This window comes from Chiloscyllium plagiosum, unplaced genomic scaffold (assembly GCF_037043375.1).
Source record: "Chiloscyllium plagiosum isolate Xiang-an unplaced genomic scaffold, Cpla_swu_hap1 HiC_scaffold_19, whole genome shotgun sequence".
Lineage (NCBI taxonomy): Eukaryota > Metazoa > Chordata > Chondrichthyes > Orectolobiformes > Hemiscylliidae > Chiloscyllium > Chiloscyllium plagiosum.
The window spans coordinates 50981506-50994765 of record NW_028270157.1 but is presented as its reverse complement, the minus strand read 5'-3'; the positions used below and the strand labels follow the sequence as shown (position 1 = coordinate 50994765).

The window sequence follows — 13260 nt, the reverse complement described above, 5'->3', positions numbered from 1 at the left end:
ACAATTGAGAGAAAAGTATATTTGAGTCCAAACAAATACTTTGTTGAACAGGGTCAAGTAAAACAGTACAGTGGTCAAGCTAAATGCCTGAGTAGATAGCTTTCAACTTTCTTGATGGCTCCTGATAGCAAGGGAATTAAAGTACAAGGGTTCTACAATTCAGTTCACTCAACTCGACCACTAAGAAAATTATTTTCATGCTATCAATTTTTACAATGAAGATGCTTGAAAAATCCTTTTAAAATAAAACACTGCTGCTTTAGATTAGATTTTAGATTAGATTAGATTAAATTAGTGTGGAAACAGGCCCTTCGGCCCAACAAGTCCACACCAACCTGCCGAAGCGCAACCCCTACATTTATCCCTTACCTAACACTACTTATGATGTCACTTTTAAAAGTGGGACCATTAAAAAGATGTTTTGGGATTGCTGTACCTGTGATTCTACATTTGCAGCAATACTCACTGTCTTGACTTGATCCAAAATGGTCAATCTACAAAGACTGGAGAATCAACTAGAACATTATTTACAGGGCTGAGATTTTCCCTGCACAAATTTTGTGGATGGTTCTAGAAATCAGAACAAACCAAGGTGAAGATGTAAAATAACAGCCATTTTCAATAAATTGTGGAAGTGTCGCTTATTTGTACTGCTGCATTAATCTGGCTGAACATAATTTCTGCAACTTTTGTTTTGAAATGTAACACAAGATATAGTCCTTGACCACCTCAGTTGCCCATTGGATTTAAGTCATGATACAGCCTACTCAAGAGTGGACATTTTAAATAAAAATGCTTGTATCAGTTTATATTCATGGTGTACTGCTTAACGGCTGACAGAAAAAGGATCAGAAGCTCAGTTGTTACGTAAATAAAAATTCATTTTGTGGTCACATACAACTTCTTGTTAATATGCCTTTCCTATTATCCTTTCTGTAGCAGCTCTAAATCAGCATCTGGCCAGACACGTTCATAAGTTAAGTTCATTCCTACTGACACTAATTCCAGGTTGAAGATTGCTCAGTTATGTGGACCAATGTTTCTTAATATTCAAAGAAATTAGAATTGGTCTCTAAAATTTATGCAAACCCTTAAAAGTTCGTATCAAGTATTCTTGAAACCAATTAGATTCCCAAATAGACTATCTCCCCTATTCAGAATGACCACAGCTGTCCAAACAAAAGACTACACTCTGATAAGTTAAAAATCACACAACACCAGATTATAGTTCAACAGGTTTATTTGGAAGCAGTAGCTTTCGGAGCGCTGCTCCTTCATCAGGTGGTTGTGGAGTATAAGACCGTAGGACACAGATTTTATCGCAAAAATTTACAAATTTACAGATACAAAAAATGTATCTGAAATTATGCATTGGAAAAACATGGATTCTTTGTTAAGTCTCTCATCTTGTGGAATGGGCATGTTGGTTTCAGTATTTTCAAATATAAATCCCAGAACTTCCTCAAAGGTACATTCTCAAGTGAACTTTAACAATAGGTCCATGTTGGCCCAGATAATGCATTGAAGGTGTGAGGTGCCCTGTGTGCCAATGTCCAGACTGTACAAATTCACCCCATTGTGCAGGGGTGTGAGAGTGTCTGTGAGTGTGTGAGAGAGAGTGTAAAGGGATATAAGTCCATGAGAGGATGCGTGAGAGTGTGGGAGTGTGTCTGTGAGAGTATGAGAGCGAGCTTGTGAGTGAGTGTATGGGTCTGTAGGAGAGGGCGTGTGTGTCCGCGCGTGGTGCAGTGGGGTCATCTGTAGTGTGGCATGAACCCAAGGTCCTGGTTGAGGCCATCCCCATGGGTACCAAACTTGGCTATCAGCCTCTGATCAGCCACTTTGCATTGTTGCCTGTCCTGAAGTCTGCCTTGAAGGATGGTCACCTGAAGGTCAGAGGTCGAATGCTCCCGCACGCACACATCCACACAAAGAAAAAGTGGGGTAAATTTGTACTTGCACAATTACATTTTATTTTGCTCAAAAACTGCATGAATCCATGTAAGATTCTGTAAACCTTTTTAGATTAGAATCAGTCTGAATATTTGGGCACAGACAGCCGCACACAGGGCACCTCACACCTTCAATGCATTACCTGGGCCAACATGGCAACTATTGTTGAAGTTCACTTGAGAACGTAACTTTAAGAAAGTTCTGCGATTTACATATGAAAGAACTGAAACCAACATGTTCATTCTAAAAGATGAGACACTTAAACAATCCAGTTCTTTTTCAATATATAATTTAGGTTATATCACACGTAAACATTTGCAATAAATTCTGTCTTACGATTTTATACTCCACAACCATCTGATCAAGGAGCAGCCCTCCAAAAGCTAGTGCTTCCAAATAAATCTGTTGGACTATAACCTGGTGTTGTGTGATTTTTAACTTTGTACACCCCAGTCCAACACTGGCATCACCAAATCATGACACTCTGCAAAGGCATTTAAAAGGGAGACAAAGTTTGATACGCCCTAGATATTATCTTGAGTTTGCACTGTTTATAAAACAAAAATCTTTACGAATTTTGTTCAGTCATTTGTGATGGGTCCGCCAGTTTGTAATTTGTTCGGTCTGGTTAATTTTGAGAACAACATTGCTGATTACTTTTCAATATTGGTGACTATAAATTGAAATCTATGGAAAAACCTCCTGATACATTGCTTCTTACCCTCGGAATTCAACAATTTTATAGTCAGACAATGAGTTGACATTATGGTTTCCATTATTTGAAACAGACTCGACAGCACTCTTCAGTTTTTAAATATGTGGTTTTCACTTTCTTTAAGGTTTTACTGGACAAGTATTTGAAAAAGCATAAACCGGTTAAACATTCTAAGTGTTCTTTAACTGAAGGTGAGTTAAATGTTCAGTTAAACATACCAAGTTGTTCTTCAACCAAAGTCAGGATGTAAATTGTCACATATCTCCAAAAAACAGGACTTGCACAAGATCCTAGCATAGCTCTTCAATCTCTAGCAATGTGGAGACTGGAAGATTGGACCAAATGTAACCCAGCCTGCTGGCTTAAAAACAACCTTGGAACATTAGATTGAAGACAACTGAATTCTCATCCTGTTTAAATTCAGGATCACTTTTAAGTCCACATTCTTCATTAATCTAACGTTTTATTTTTCCTCCAGGAATCTCAGTTTTAACATTTCTCAATTTTGTAACCAGCTCAATTTTCTGCCAAGCAAAATCATCTTTAGCTTCTTTAAGGACTTCATTAAGGTTATGTTGTTCAACTAAGAAAGCTTTATATTCCTTTTTATTCAGTTCATAAATTTTGATTCCTTTTTATTTTTCTTTTTTCCCCACTGTTTGAAATGTGTCCAATTCCTACCTATCAAAAGTTTTAAAACTCTAATTTAATTTAAGAATACCTAGCTAGCTTCACAGCACCTTAATTCAGACAGTTTTACATTGTCTCTGAATGAGATTGATTTTTTTCTTCTTCAGTCTGTTGTTCCAAAGTTGTTCTTAAACTAGCAGGCTGGGTTACTGATGTTTTGTACACCTGGAAACATTTGATCAAATCTTCCAGTCTCCACTTTGCTCGAGATTGAAAAGGTATGCCAGGATCTTGTGCAAATCCTGTTTTTTTTGAGATGTGCAACAATTTACATTCGGACTTTGTTGGTCTCATGGTGAGGTCTCTTGTGGCTGTCTGTAGGAAGAACTGTCCTTCTCTCCACCATCATGTCCACCAATACCCAGCCCTCAAAGCAGGGAGTGAGTTTTCATTTCCTCTGGGCCATGTCTTTGGTGACAACAGACAAGCACCACACTGCCAGGGCCACTTCTTGGTTTGAAGCTCTTAAGTCGTATGCATATGATGACAGCACATGAATGCAGAAGATCCAAGTAGTTGTGGGGGTGCTTTTGTCTGTGCTGCTATCTGATTCCTGGTGAAGCACCCCCAAGGTTCAATTACATAATTAATAAGATGGAACGGAAGATTGCTCTAAATTGTGGCAGACTTGGCATGAATCTCACTTGAAACTTGAATCTCACTGGGCGGCACGGTAGCACAGTGGTTAGCACTGCTGCCTCACAACGCCAGAGATGCCTCCCTCAGGCAACTGTCTGAGTGGAGTTTGCACATTCTCCCCATGTCTACGTGGGTTTCCTCCTGGTGCTCCGGTTTCCTCCCACAGTCCAAAAATGTGCAGGTTAGGTAAATTGGCCATGCTAAATTGCCCGTAGTGTTAGGTGAAGGGGTAAATGTAGAGGAATGAGTCTGGGTGGATTGCTCTCTGGAGGGTCGATGTGGACTTGTTGGGCCGAAGGGCCTATTTTCACACTGTAAGTAATCTAATCTAAAAAAAAACAAAATACTTAACCGAAAATCTCACCCACTGTGTCCCTCACTAATTTTCCTATTTGAATGATCAGACAATCGTTTATTTCTGTGGAAGCTGAAGGATGAAGAAAGCTAAAGGATGAAGAAAGCTAACTTTTTGGTGAACAGAGATTATTTCAATAAATACAAGTTTTTGAACCAACTACTTGAGATTTCAATACAAGTTAACTGTTTGGTTCAGGATTTGATGTAAAGTAAGTGAAAAAAATAAGTTCAACACTGGACTTTCAAATATAATAAAATAATGAATCACCAACATGAATGATCTTTAATGTGTCAGTTTTTAAAGTTACAAAGAGAAGGTTGCCTGTCATTTTGAAATTTCAAGCAAATGGCAGTGCCTACTTTATCTACCTCTGAACCCTAGGTCCTGATCTCATAAGGAAGCCAGTGTAACCATGTAACCCAAAGAGAAAGTTTAAAAAAAAATCACTGTAATATTTACTTCATCTCAACTTTAATCAAAATACCAGATTAGATTCCCTATAGAATGAAAACGGGCCCTTCAGGTCCATACCGACCCTCCGAAGTGTAACCCACCAACACCTATTCCCCTCCCCTGTATTTCCCCCTGCATAATGCACCTAACATTATGGACAATTTAGCCTGGCCAATTCACCTGACCTATACTTCTTTGGACTGTGGGAGGAAACAGGGGCACCCGGAGGAAACCCATGCAGACATGGGAAAATGTACAAACTCAGACAGTTACCCGAAGCAGGAATTGAACCTGGGTCCCTGGCGCTGTGAGTCAGCAGTGCTAATCACTGAGCCACTGTGCCGCCAATCTTTCATATCAGAAAATAACACTTCTCAATATTGTGAAATCATACCAGAAAAGTTAAGTACAAATTGTTAATAAGTTTCTTGGTATTAGAAATATAGTCACATTGAAATATAGGAAACATGACAGCTATTTTGCACACAGCAAGTTGCAAAACAACCTTGTGATAAAGAGCAGATAATTTTTTGCCTTTATGATGTTGAATGAGGCAGAAGTTTTGGCTAGGCCACCAGGATAACTTCCATATTTTTCTTGGACATGATGCCACAGAATCTTTAACACTGACCAAGAAAGTCAATGAGGCCTCAGGTTAACATCTTATCCAAAAAATGATGCCTCCAATAATGCAAGACTCTCTTAATGATTGCACTGGAGCATGATTACGTTTTGTGCTCATGCCCTGGAAAGGGACTTGAATCTGGAACCTTGTGGGAGAGTGAAACACTACAGTTCATTTTATTGTTTCAATTCTTGACATTCCAGAGAACTGATAGACAACAAGGACATGAAATTTAAATAATGAAATATTTATCTTGCTTTTTATGGGGAAGTAGCATGAAAGGACATGCTCAGCTGTGTTGATTAAAGTGCATCAAAAGACGAGGGTATAAATTGCAGAAAAGGATACAAGGATTGTTGTCATCGATACTGCAGTTGTCCAGAATGATTGGAATACCACCTAATTCACGGACCTGTACAGAACAAAGTAAAGATTAAACTCAAATCTCGCATTACTTTTCAAATTGTACTTTCAGACATCAATTGCGCTGTTAAAGCTGAGCAGCATTTTAGACCTTTAAACTATTTTTCATTCCTTTCTCAAAGGTCAGAAAAGTCGCCATTGGGTATATGGATGGACAAGTGGCCTATTCTCCATGGTATTGGTCAACCACTTCAGCTCTGCTAAGGCTCAAATAACTTCAACCCTTTCTCACAGAAAGATTGATAGCCACTTTAATGCCAGCAAGCAATCTGTTCAGACAAATTCTCTCAATTCTGACAGCTTCATCAGGTTTTGCCAAGGCCATTAATATCGCTATGGCAACCTGCTTCTGGATTACATGACCAATCAGCAAGATGGACAGGTTGATGTGTTGCATCAAAGAAAGGATTTCAAATTAAATGAACCTCAATGTGAATTACAATGGCTCAACTAGGCAAGAATTTTTGAGGCTGCAGCAGCCATTGGAAAGGAGAAGAAACTTGGGAAGCCTGCTATCTGGAGGTCCTGCTGCAAGATTGAAAACTGTAATGACGTACTTTTTCATAGGACAATCGCTCAAAGTAGTAGGCATGGATGGTGTCCTATTAAGTTTCATTGATTAAAGGCTTCCCAGCCATTCAGTTCACCTCAGTGTCCCAGCTGAACGGCTCACAAGTCAAAACAAAAGGTGCCCTGTCTGTTAAAACTCAAATTGAGGGTTGAAATAACATTTCATTACATGTAAAACATTTAAATATCTTAATGGATAGTTACATGAGAGTCCCCATTTGTCGATGACCCACCTGGATGAAACAGGGAAGAGGGTGCAAACTTGTTGGGATCCAGACATGATGTCATATTTGGAATTTACATCCTAGCACACAAACAAACTTGTCTCAATGTCTGTGAAAACAAACTCCCCCTCCATAAACTTTCACGTCCATCTCAATGCATGATTGTACTCTTATTTCTTACACAACATTTGTATTATTTGACCACGACAGGCCCATGAACAAAACAGCTAAGAAGGCTGTCTCTACTACCCTCTTTCTTTTTGCAGAAGGAAGCCTCACACAAGGACAGAAGTTGCTTGAGGAAGGCATGCTAGATTCATGGGCAAGTCAAGAGTATTGGAGATATCACATTTTCAGTAGATCTTGACGGTTCTTTCTTGCAATGAGATTCATATTTGGTGCATTTTCCACCAGAATAAAAACAGTTTAGATTTAACACAAAGTTCATCACTCAACAAAGTCAAAAGAAAACCTTGCATCCTATTCAAGTATTAATACTAACAATTTAATGCATTAGGACACTACATGCCTGTTGTAAAAACAACACTAATGAATTTTCTTCCTCGTGTTCTCTCTTCTTGGAAGTCTTTCCATGCCATTATTACCTTGGAGAGGAGAACAGACATTACATTTATTTCTCAGCTACTGCTAGTGCTATCTACAACTTGGTTGCTAGAGTTGACAGAATAATTGTAATTACTAATCTTCAACTCTTCTCTCCAGTAATTGCATGTTTTCTTTGCATGGGAAAACAGGATGCTTTTCTGATATCATTTCATTTACTTTTGTTGAACATACAATTCGGACTGTTGCTAAGTGAAAAGGTACAATGCATTAAAACATGTTAATTTTTTGAGATCCTAAAATGATCTTCAGGTCAAAAGATTGTTATTACAGTCCTGAACTGCAGTTCCTATTAATGTAATATTTATCAGTCTTGGTTTGTCCCCGAATTGGTAAATATAAGTAAGTACACGAGTTCACTTAGGAACGTCATTTTCTTTGTGGAAGGTAACATATTGCAGAGTGACAGGATTCTGGTGAGCTCTCCTATCATAGTCACAACAGTGACTTCCCCTGCTATTAGAAACGGTAAACTTGTATTACACCTGACAGTTTCATTCAGTTGAGGATAGAAAAGTTACTAATGGTAAGTTGTTAATGGTCATGGTCTACTGTGAATTGATTCTGTCAATGATTTTTGATTATTCAAGAAAGTAGCTGAAATGAGTCTGGTTTGGCTAAATTTGGAAAATTGATCCTCAACTAAAAACTAACTTTACTGAAAAGTCTTCCCTATGATTTTGAGAAACGTCTTATCTTACAAATTGGAAAGGTTTTAAATGACCAAGCTTCTTCACATCTGTGATTGAGTGTTCTTTCTATCTCTCATCATTTTGATCAGGTGCATTCAGCACTAAGCAGCCACTCCTCATGCTTTCACCCTCTTTGGAACACAGGAGTAGGGTAAACTATTCAGCCCGGCATTCAATCAGATCATGGCAGATCATATATGTCAATGCCACTTTCCTGCACTCTCTGTGTATTCTTTGATGTCATTAGTTTCCAGAAATGAGTCTTTTTTTTTAATGAACATGAACAATGAAGCTTCCATAGCCCTCTAGGTAGATAATTCTACTAATTCAACAGCCTCTGGGTAAAGAAATGTCTTCTCATCTCATACCAGAGTTTGTTACTTGTTTTAGATTCACCCCCAGACAGATGAAACATCTTATCTACATCCACCCTGCCATATCCCGTAAGAATTTAGTAAGTTCCAATCAGGTCTGAAATTCTAGGAAATACAGACTCAGTTTTCTCAATTTCTCCTCATAAAACAATTCTTCCATCTCAGTTATTAGTCTGGTGAATCTCCATAACACCCCATCTATGCTGACTATATCCCTCCTTGCAAAAGGAGACCAAAACTGTACTCAATAATCCTGGTGAGTCTCACAAAAGCAGTTTAAAATTGCAGCAAGATATTTTTACTTATTTAATCGAATCTCCTTGCAATGAAGGCCAATGTAGCATTTGCCTTCCTAATTGCCTGCTGCACTTTTAGTGCCTCACAAATAAAGACACTCAGGTTTCTTTGAACATTCTCACTTTCCAATCTCTCAACATTTTAGAAATATTTTGCCCTTCTGTTTTTTTTCCCCTCCCAAAGTGAATAACTCCACATTTATTCACATTATATTCTAGCTGTCTAGTTCCAGCCCATTTACTTAGCCTAAGTTATCTTATAGCCTTTTGGCATTGTCCTCACAATTTATGTTCTCATTCAGTTTTATGATATTAGCAAATTTGAAACATTCCAATTGTTCCCCACATCTAAATTATTATATATAGTGAACAGCTGTGTGTGGACCTAGCACTCAGCTTTATCATAACCATTGCTAACATCAATCCTGAGATTGATCCATTTATTCAAATTCTTTGCTTTCAATTTCTAAACTGAGCATTCTCAGTCTACACTTTCTCACTTCTTCTTGCCTTCTGTTTATCATTCCAAGCACTCATGGATTCCTATCCCTCTCCTTTCCCTTGCAGTTTCCTATACCTCCCCAAAAGCTCCAATACAAAAAAAAGCTTATAGCTTAATTTGATACCCTCTCTGCTAGTTGGATTTCTACCCAAAATATGAATAGTTTGTGCTTAGATTCAATATCTGGACAATCTTGGGTTAGTAAGTGATAAGTAATATTTGTGCCATACAAGTGCCGAGTAATGACCATCTCCAATAAGAATGTGCCTAAATAAATCTCTTTCATATTCAAAGATATTACCATTACTGAATGTGTCAGCAATATTCTGGCTATTTCACAACTCTCAATAAAGACAAATAATTTGAGAAAGAAGAGTTCAGAAGGATGCACTGTTGTACCTAAGGAAATTAAGGATAATATTAAATTCAAAAAACTAGCACAATGCTGCAAAGGTTAGTGGTAGGCCAGAAGATTGGACATTTAAAGAAACTAGCAAAGGACAACTAAACCAAAAACAAAGAGGGAGAAATTGGAGTAACTGAGAAAATAAGCAAGAAATAGAAAAAAAGTACAAAACTTTTACACATATATAAAAGGGAACAGAATAGCAACGTAAGCTTAGAGAGTGAAATTGGGGAATTAATAATGGGAATCAATGAAATAGTAGCGACTTTGTACCTATCATCAGGTAGAAGACACAAAATGCCTCTCAAGAATAGTAGAAGATCAAGAGGGAAGAAGGAAATTAAAACAATCACAATTAGTAGGGAAAGAAAGCTCTTTGGAAAAGTGATGTGACTAAAAGATGACAGGTCACTTGGACGTGATGGCCTGCATCTTTGGACTTAAAAGAGGTGGCTAGAGTTAGTGGATGTATTTGTTGCAATCTTTCAAAAATTACTAGATTCCAGAAAGATACCAGTAAATTAGAAAACCACAAATTTAGCATTGCAAAGAAGGGAAAGAAAGTAAGAAATCAAAAGCGTGTTAGGCTAAAATTTGGGAAATGTTAGACTGAATTATGAAGGAGGAAGAAGCAGGACATAAAGATCAATGCAGATTCAACAATGTTTTGTGAAAGGTAAATAGTTGGACAAATTGTTTAGAGCTTTTTGAGGATGTAACAACCAAGATGGATAAAAGGATACGAATTGATATAGCGTATTTGGATTTCCAAAAGACAATTGAATTTGATGAGGCATCAGGTGAGAACACTTAATGTAGTGGGTGTTTATTATTATGGACAGAAGAGTGGCTAATTAAATAGAGCTGGGACAAACAGATAATCTTCAGGTTAGTAAATGTAGCTAGTGGAATTTTATTTATGATCTACAATAATGATTTGGATGATGGGATCCAGTGTACTGTAGACAATTTGGTGGATGAAATGAGACAGTTAGGAAAGCTATTTTCAAAGATGTGAATAGATATGGATAGGTTAAATTAGAGGGCAAAGGAATTGGCAGACTGTGTATAATGATGGAAAATTTGTCCACTTTAGCAGGAAGAGTACAAAATCAGAACAATATTTAAATAGAGAAAAATTGAAGAATGCTGTTGTACAGATTAATCTGGGTGTCCTCAAAAATGAATTACAGAGTGTTGATATAGAAGGTAATTCTCAAATGAAATGTTGGATTTTATTGTAAGGTTGATGGAGAAGTTGAAACTTTATTGCTGGAACAGCACAGCAGGTCAGGCAGCATCCAGGGAACAGGAGATTCGACGTTTCGGGCACAGGCCCTTCTTCAGGAAAAAATGGTAGAGAAGTCTTGATACAACTGGACATAGCATTGTACGGGTTAGTTTTCTTATTTAAGAAAGATGCACTTGCATTAGAAGCAGGTTAGAGAAAGTTTGATTCCTTGACTGAAAGAGTTGGCTTTATGAGCATTTTGGGCCTATAATCATTGGTATTTAGAAGAATGACAGATGATCTTATGGAAATATAAGATTCTGAGGAAACTTAACAGGGTACATGCTGAAATGATGTTTCCCTTCGATTTCAATCTAGAATTATAAGGGGCTTATAAATAAGGCAGAGATCAGAAGGAACTTCTTCTCTCAAAGAATCATTTGTCTTTGGAATTCCCTTCTCAGAGTGCAATGGAGACTGCTGGGTCACTGAATATATTCAAGCCTGAGTTAGACTGATCTTTGACTGACAAGTAAATCAAAGGTCTGGGTGGGGAAAGTAGGAAAGTAGATTTAAGATCACAATCAGATGAGCCATTTTCTTATTGAATGACAGATCAGGATCAATGGGCTGAATGACTTATGCCTGTTTATAATTCTTATGAGCTGGAAATGTGTTGCTGGAAAAGCGCAGCAGGTCAGGCAGCATCCAGGGAACAGGAGAATCGACGTTTCGGGCATAAGCCCTTCTTCAGGAATGGGGAAAGTTTGTCCAGCAGGCTAAGATAAAAGGTAGGGAGGAGGGACTTGGGGTAGGGGCGTCGGAAATGTGATAGGTGGAAAGAGGTCAAGGTGATGGTGATAGGTCAGACTCGGGTGGGGGCGGAGAGGTCGGGAAGAAGATTCGATGGATTTTCTTCCCGACCTCTCCGCCCCCACCCGAGTCTGACCTATCACCCTCACCTTGACCTCTTTCCACCTATCACATTTCCGACGCCCCTACCCCAAGTCCCTCCTCCCTACCTTTTATCTTAGCCTGCTGGACAAACTTTCCCCATTCCTGAAGAAGGGCTTATGCCCGAAACGTTGATTCTCCTGTTCCCTGGATGCTGCCTGACCTACTGCGCTTTTCCAGCAACACATTTCCAGCTCTGATCTCCAGCATCTGCAGACCTCACTTTCTCCTATAATTCTTATGACTTTAGTTCCAAGTCAAGCAATTTTAATAGCACCAGGGAGATCTGGGTAAAAACATTCACACTTTTCACGGTCTAAATATAATCTGAATCAGACTTGTGCTTCCTTTAATAACTTCTTTCCATTAATTAGGTTTCAGTTCTTAGGCATTTTAGAAAAAGGAAGTTATTCAAGATTTTATAGTAATTCAAAATGGTGACAGAGTTTGGATTCTGCCCCAGGCTGAAAAACAAAATTCTTGTGACCACCCTTCAGTGCCTCTTCATTGCAGAGATGAGAAATTTGCTGCTTAACACATTAAGAACTGTGAGTCTATAGCAGATATTGTGATACAGTGCATTGTCAATTCTAGAGATCTGAAAAATTGCAGATCAAATTTTCCATTATTGAACTAATTTTTAAAATTTAAAATACTCTAATCACATAAGGAAACATACCATCTAAAATGTTACCAAATCATGTATTTAACAAAAATAATACAAAGGACAGCACTCACACTAAAATAGATTGAGTAATATTGAATTTGTGACATTGTAACTTAACATAACATTTTGAAATCATTTTGTTCTAAACTGAGAAATGCGGTGAACATTCAGAAACTGACTGCTTCTAAAGACATGCAGCAACTAGCTATTCTTAATATGACACTTGATAAACCTTTCTTCCAGTCATTACTGTTAATTTTCAGAGATTAATAGGACCTACTTTACTCTCAGTGAAAAACATCTAAATCTAAGACTTGCATGGTGATTAAAGATTATACTAATTAGTCATGTTATAAAATAGTTTTTTTATTACAGTTGTCAAAATGTGAAGTCCACTACTTATTAATGAAGCAACTCTCAGAAAATTGCATGTCATGAGATTCTTTGTCAAGAGAAAGGGAACAAGGATTAATTTCATCCATACAACCCTATTCACCAAGCTCCTTCCAAAGTCGTCAGTTCCCACTGTCTGCTCCTGATTTGGCAGTATGAGATGATTTCTGAGAGAGCTCAGCTTTGGGTCACACAAAAGGCATTTCTTCAGGGAGTTTGAATAATTTTTGTTGCTGCATATAGACACATTCTGGACATTAATGCAGCAGGAAGGGTTTAATATTTTAAATTAAGTAATTTCAAACGGTAGAATTTGAGACCACCAATTAGTATCGCATTTAAGGTTCATAGATTTGTAAATATTAAAGGTGGCTTCCAACTGGCTTGTAACAAACAGAACACCCAGCCATAAATAAGCAGCAGAAAACTCATTACAATCTCTCAGTGGGTGTGATCAGGATTTACTTTTTG

At 37.9% G+C, this 13260-nt stretch overlaps 1 protein-coding gene across 5 annotated transcripts in view; it reads right to left on the bottom strand.

Annotated features, from left to right (window-relative positions):
- atxn10 (ataxin 10) overlaps window positions 1-13260 on the bottom strand; it is a 320589-nt gene that overhangs the window by 139178 nt on the left and 168151 nt on the right. For 2 of the 5 annotated variants that reach the window (XR_006314464.2, XR_006314466.2), the window contains 2 exons: window positions 6660-6730; window positions 5782-5845 (listed from right to left, as the gene is read on the bottom strand). The exons of 1 other annotated variant lie outside the window; for it this stretch is intronic. Coding sequence is in view for 2 of the 4 variants with exons in the window: in XM_043709265.2 (XP_043565200.2) it covers window positions 5782-5845 (64 nt within the window). In the remaining 2 variants the exon portion in view is untranslated. The remainder of the gene's footprint in view (window positions 1-5781; window positions 5846-6659; window positions 6731-13260) is intronic. 2 more of the 5 variants (XM_043709265.2, XM_043709266.2) reach the window with 1 other exon arrangement.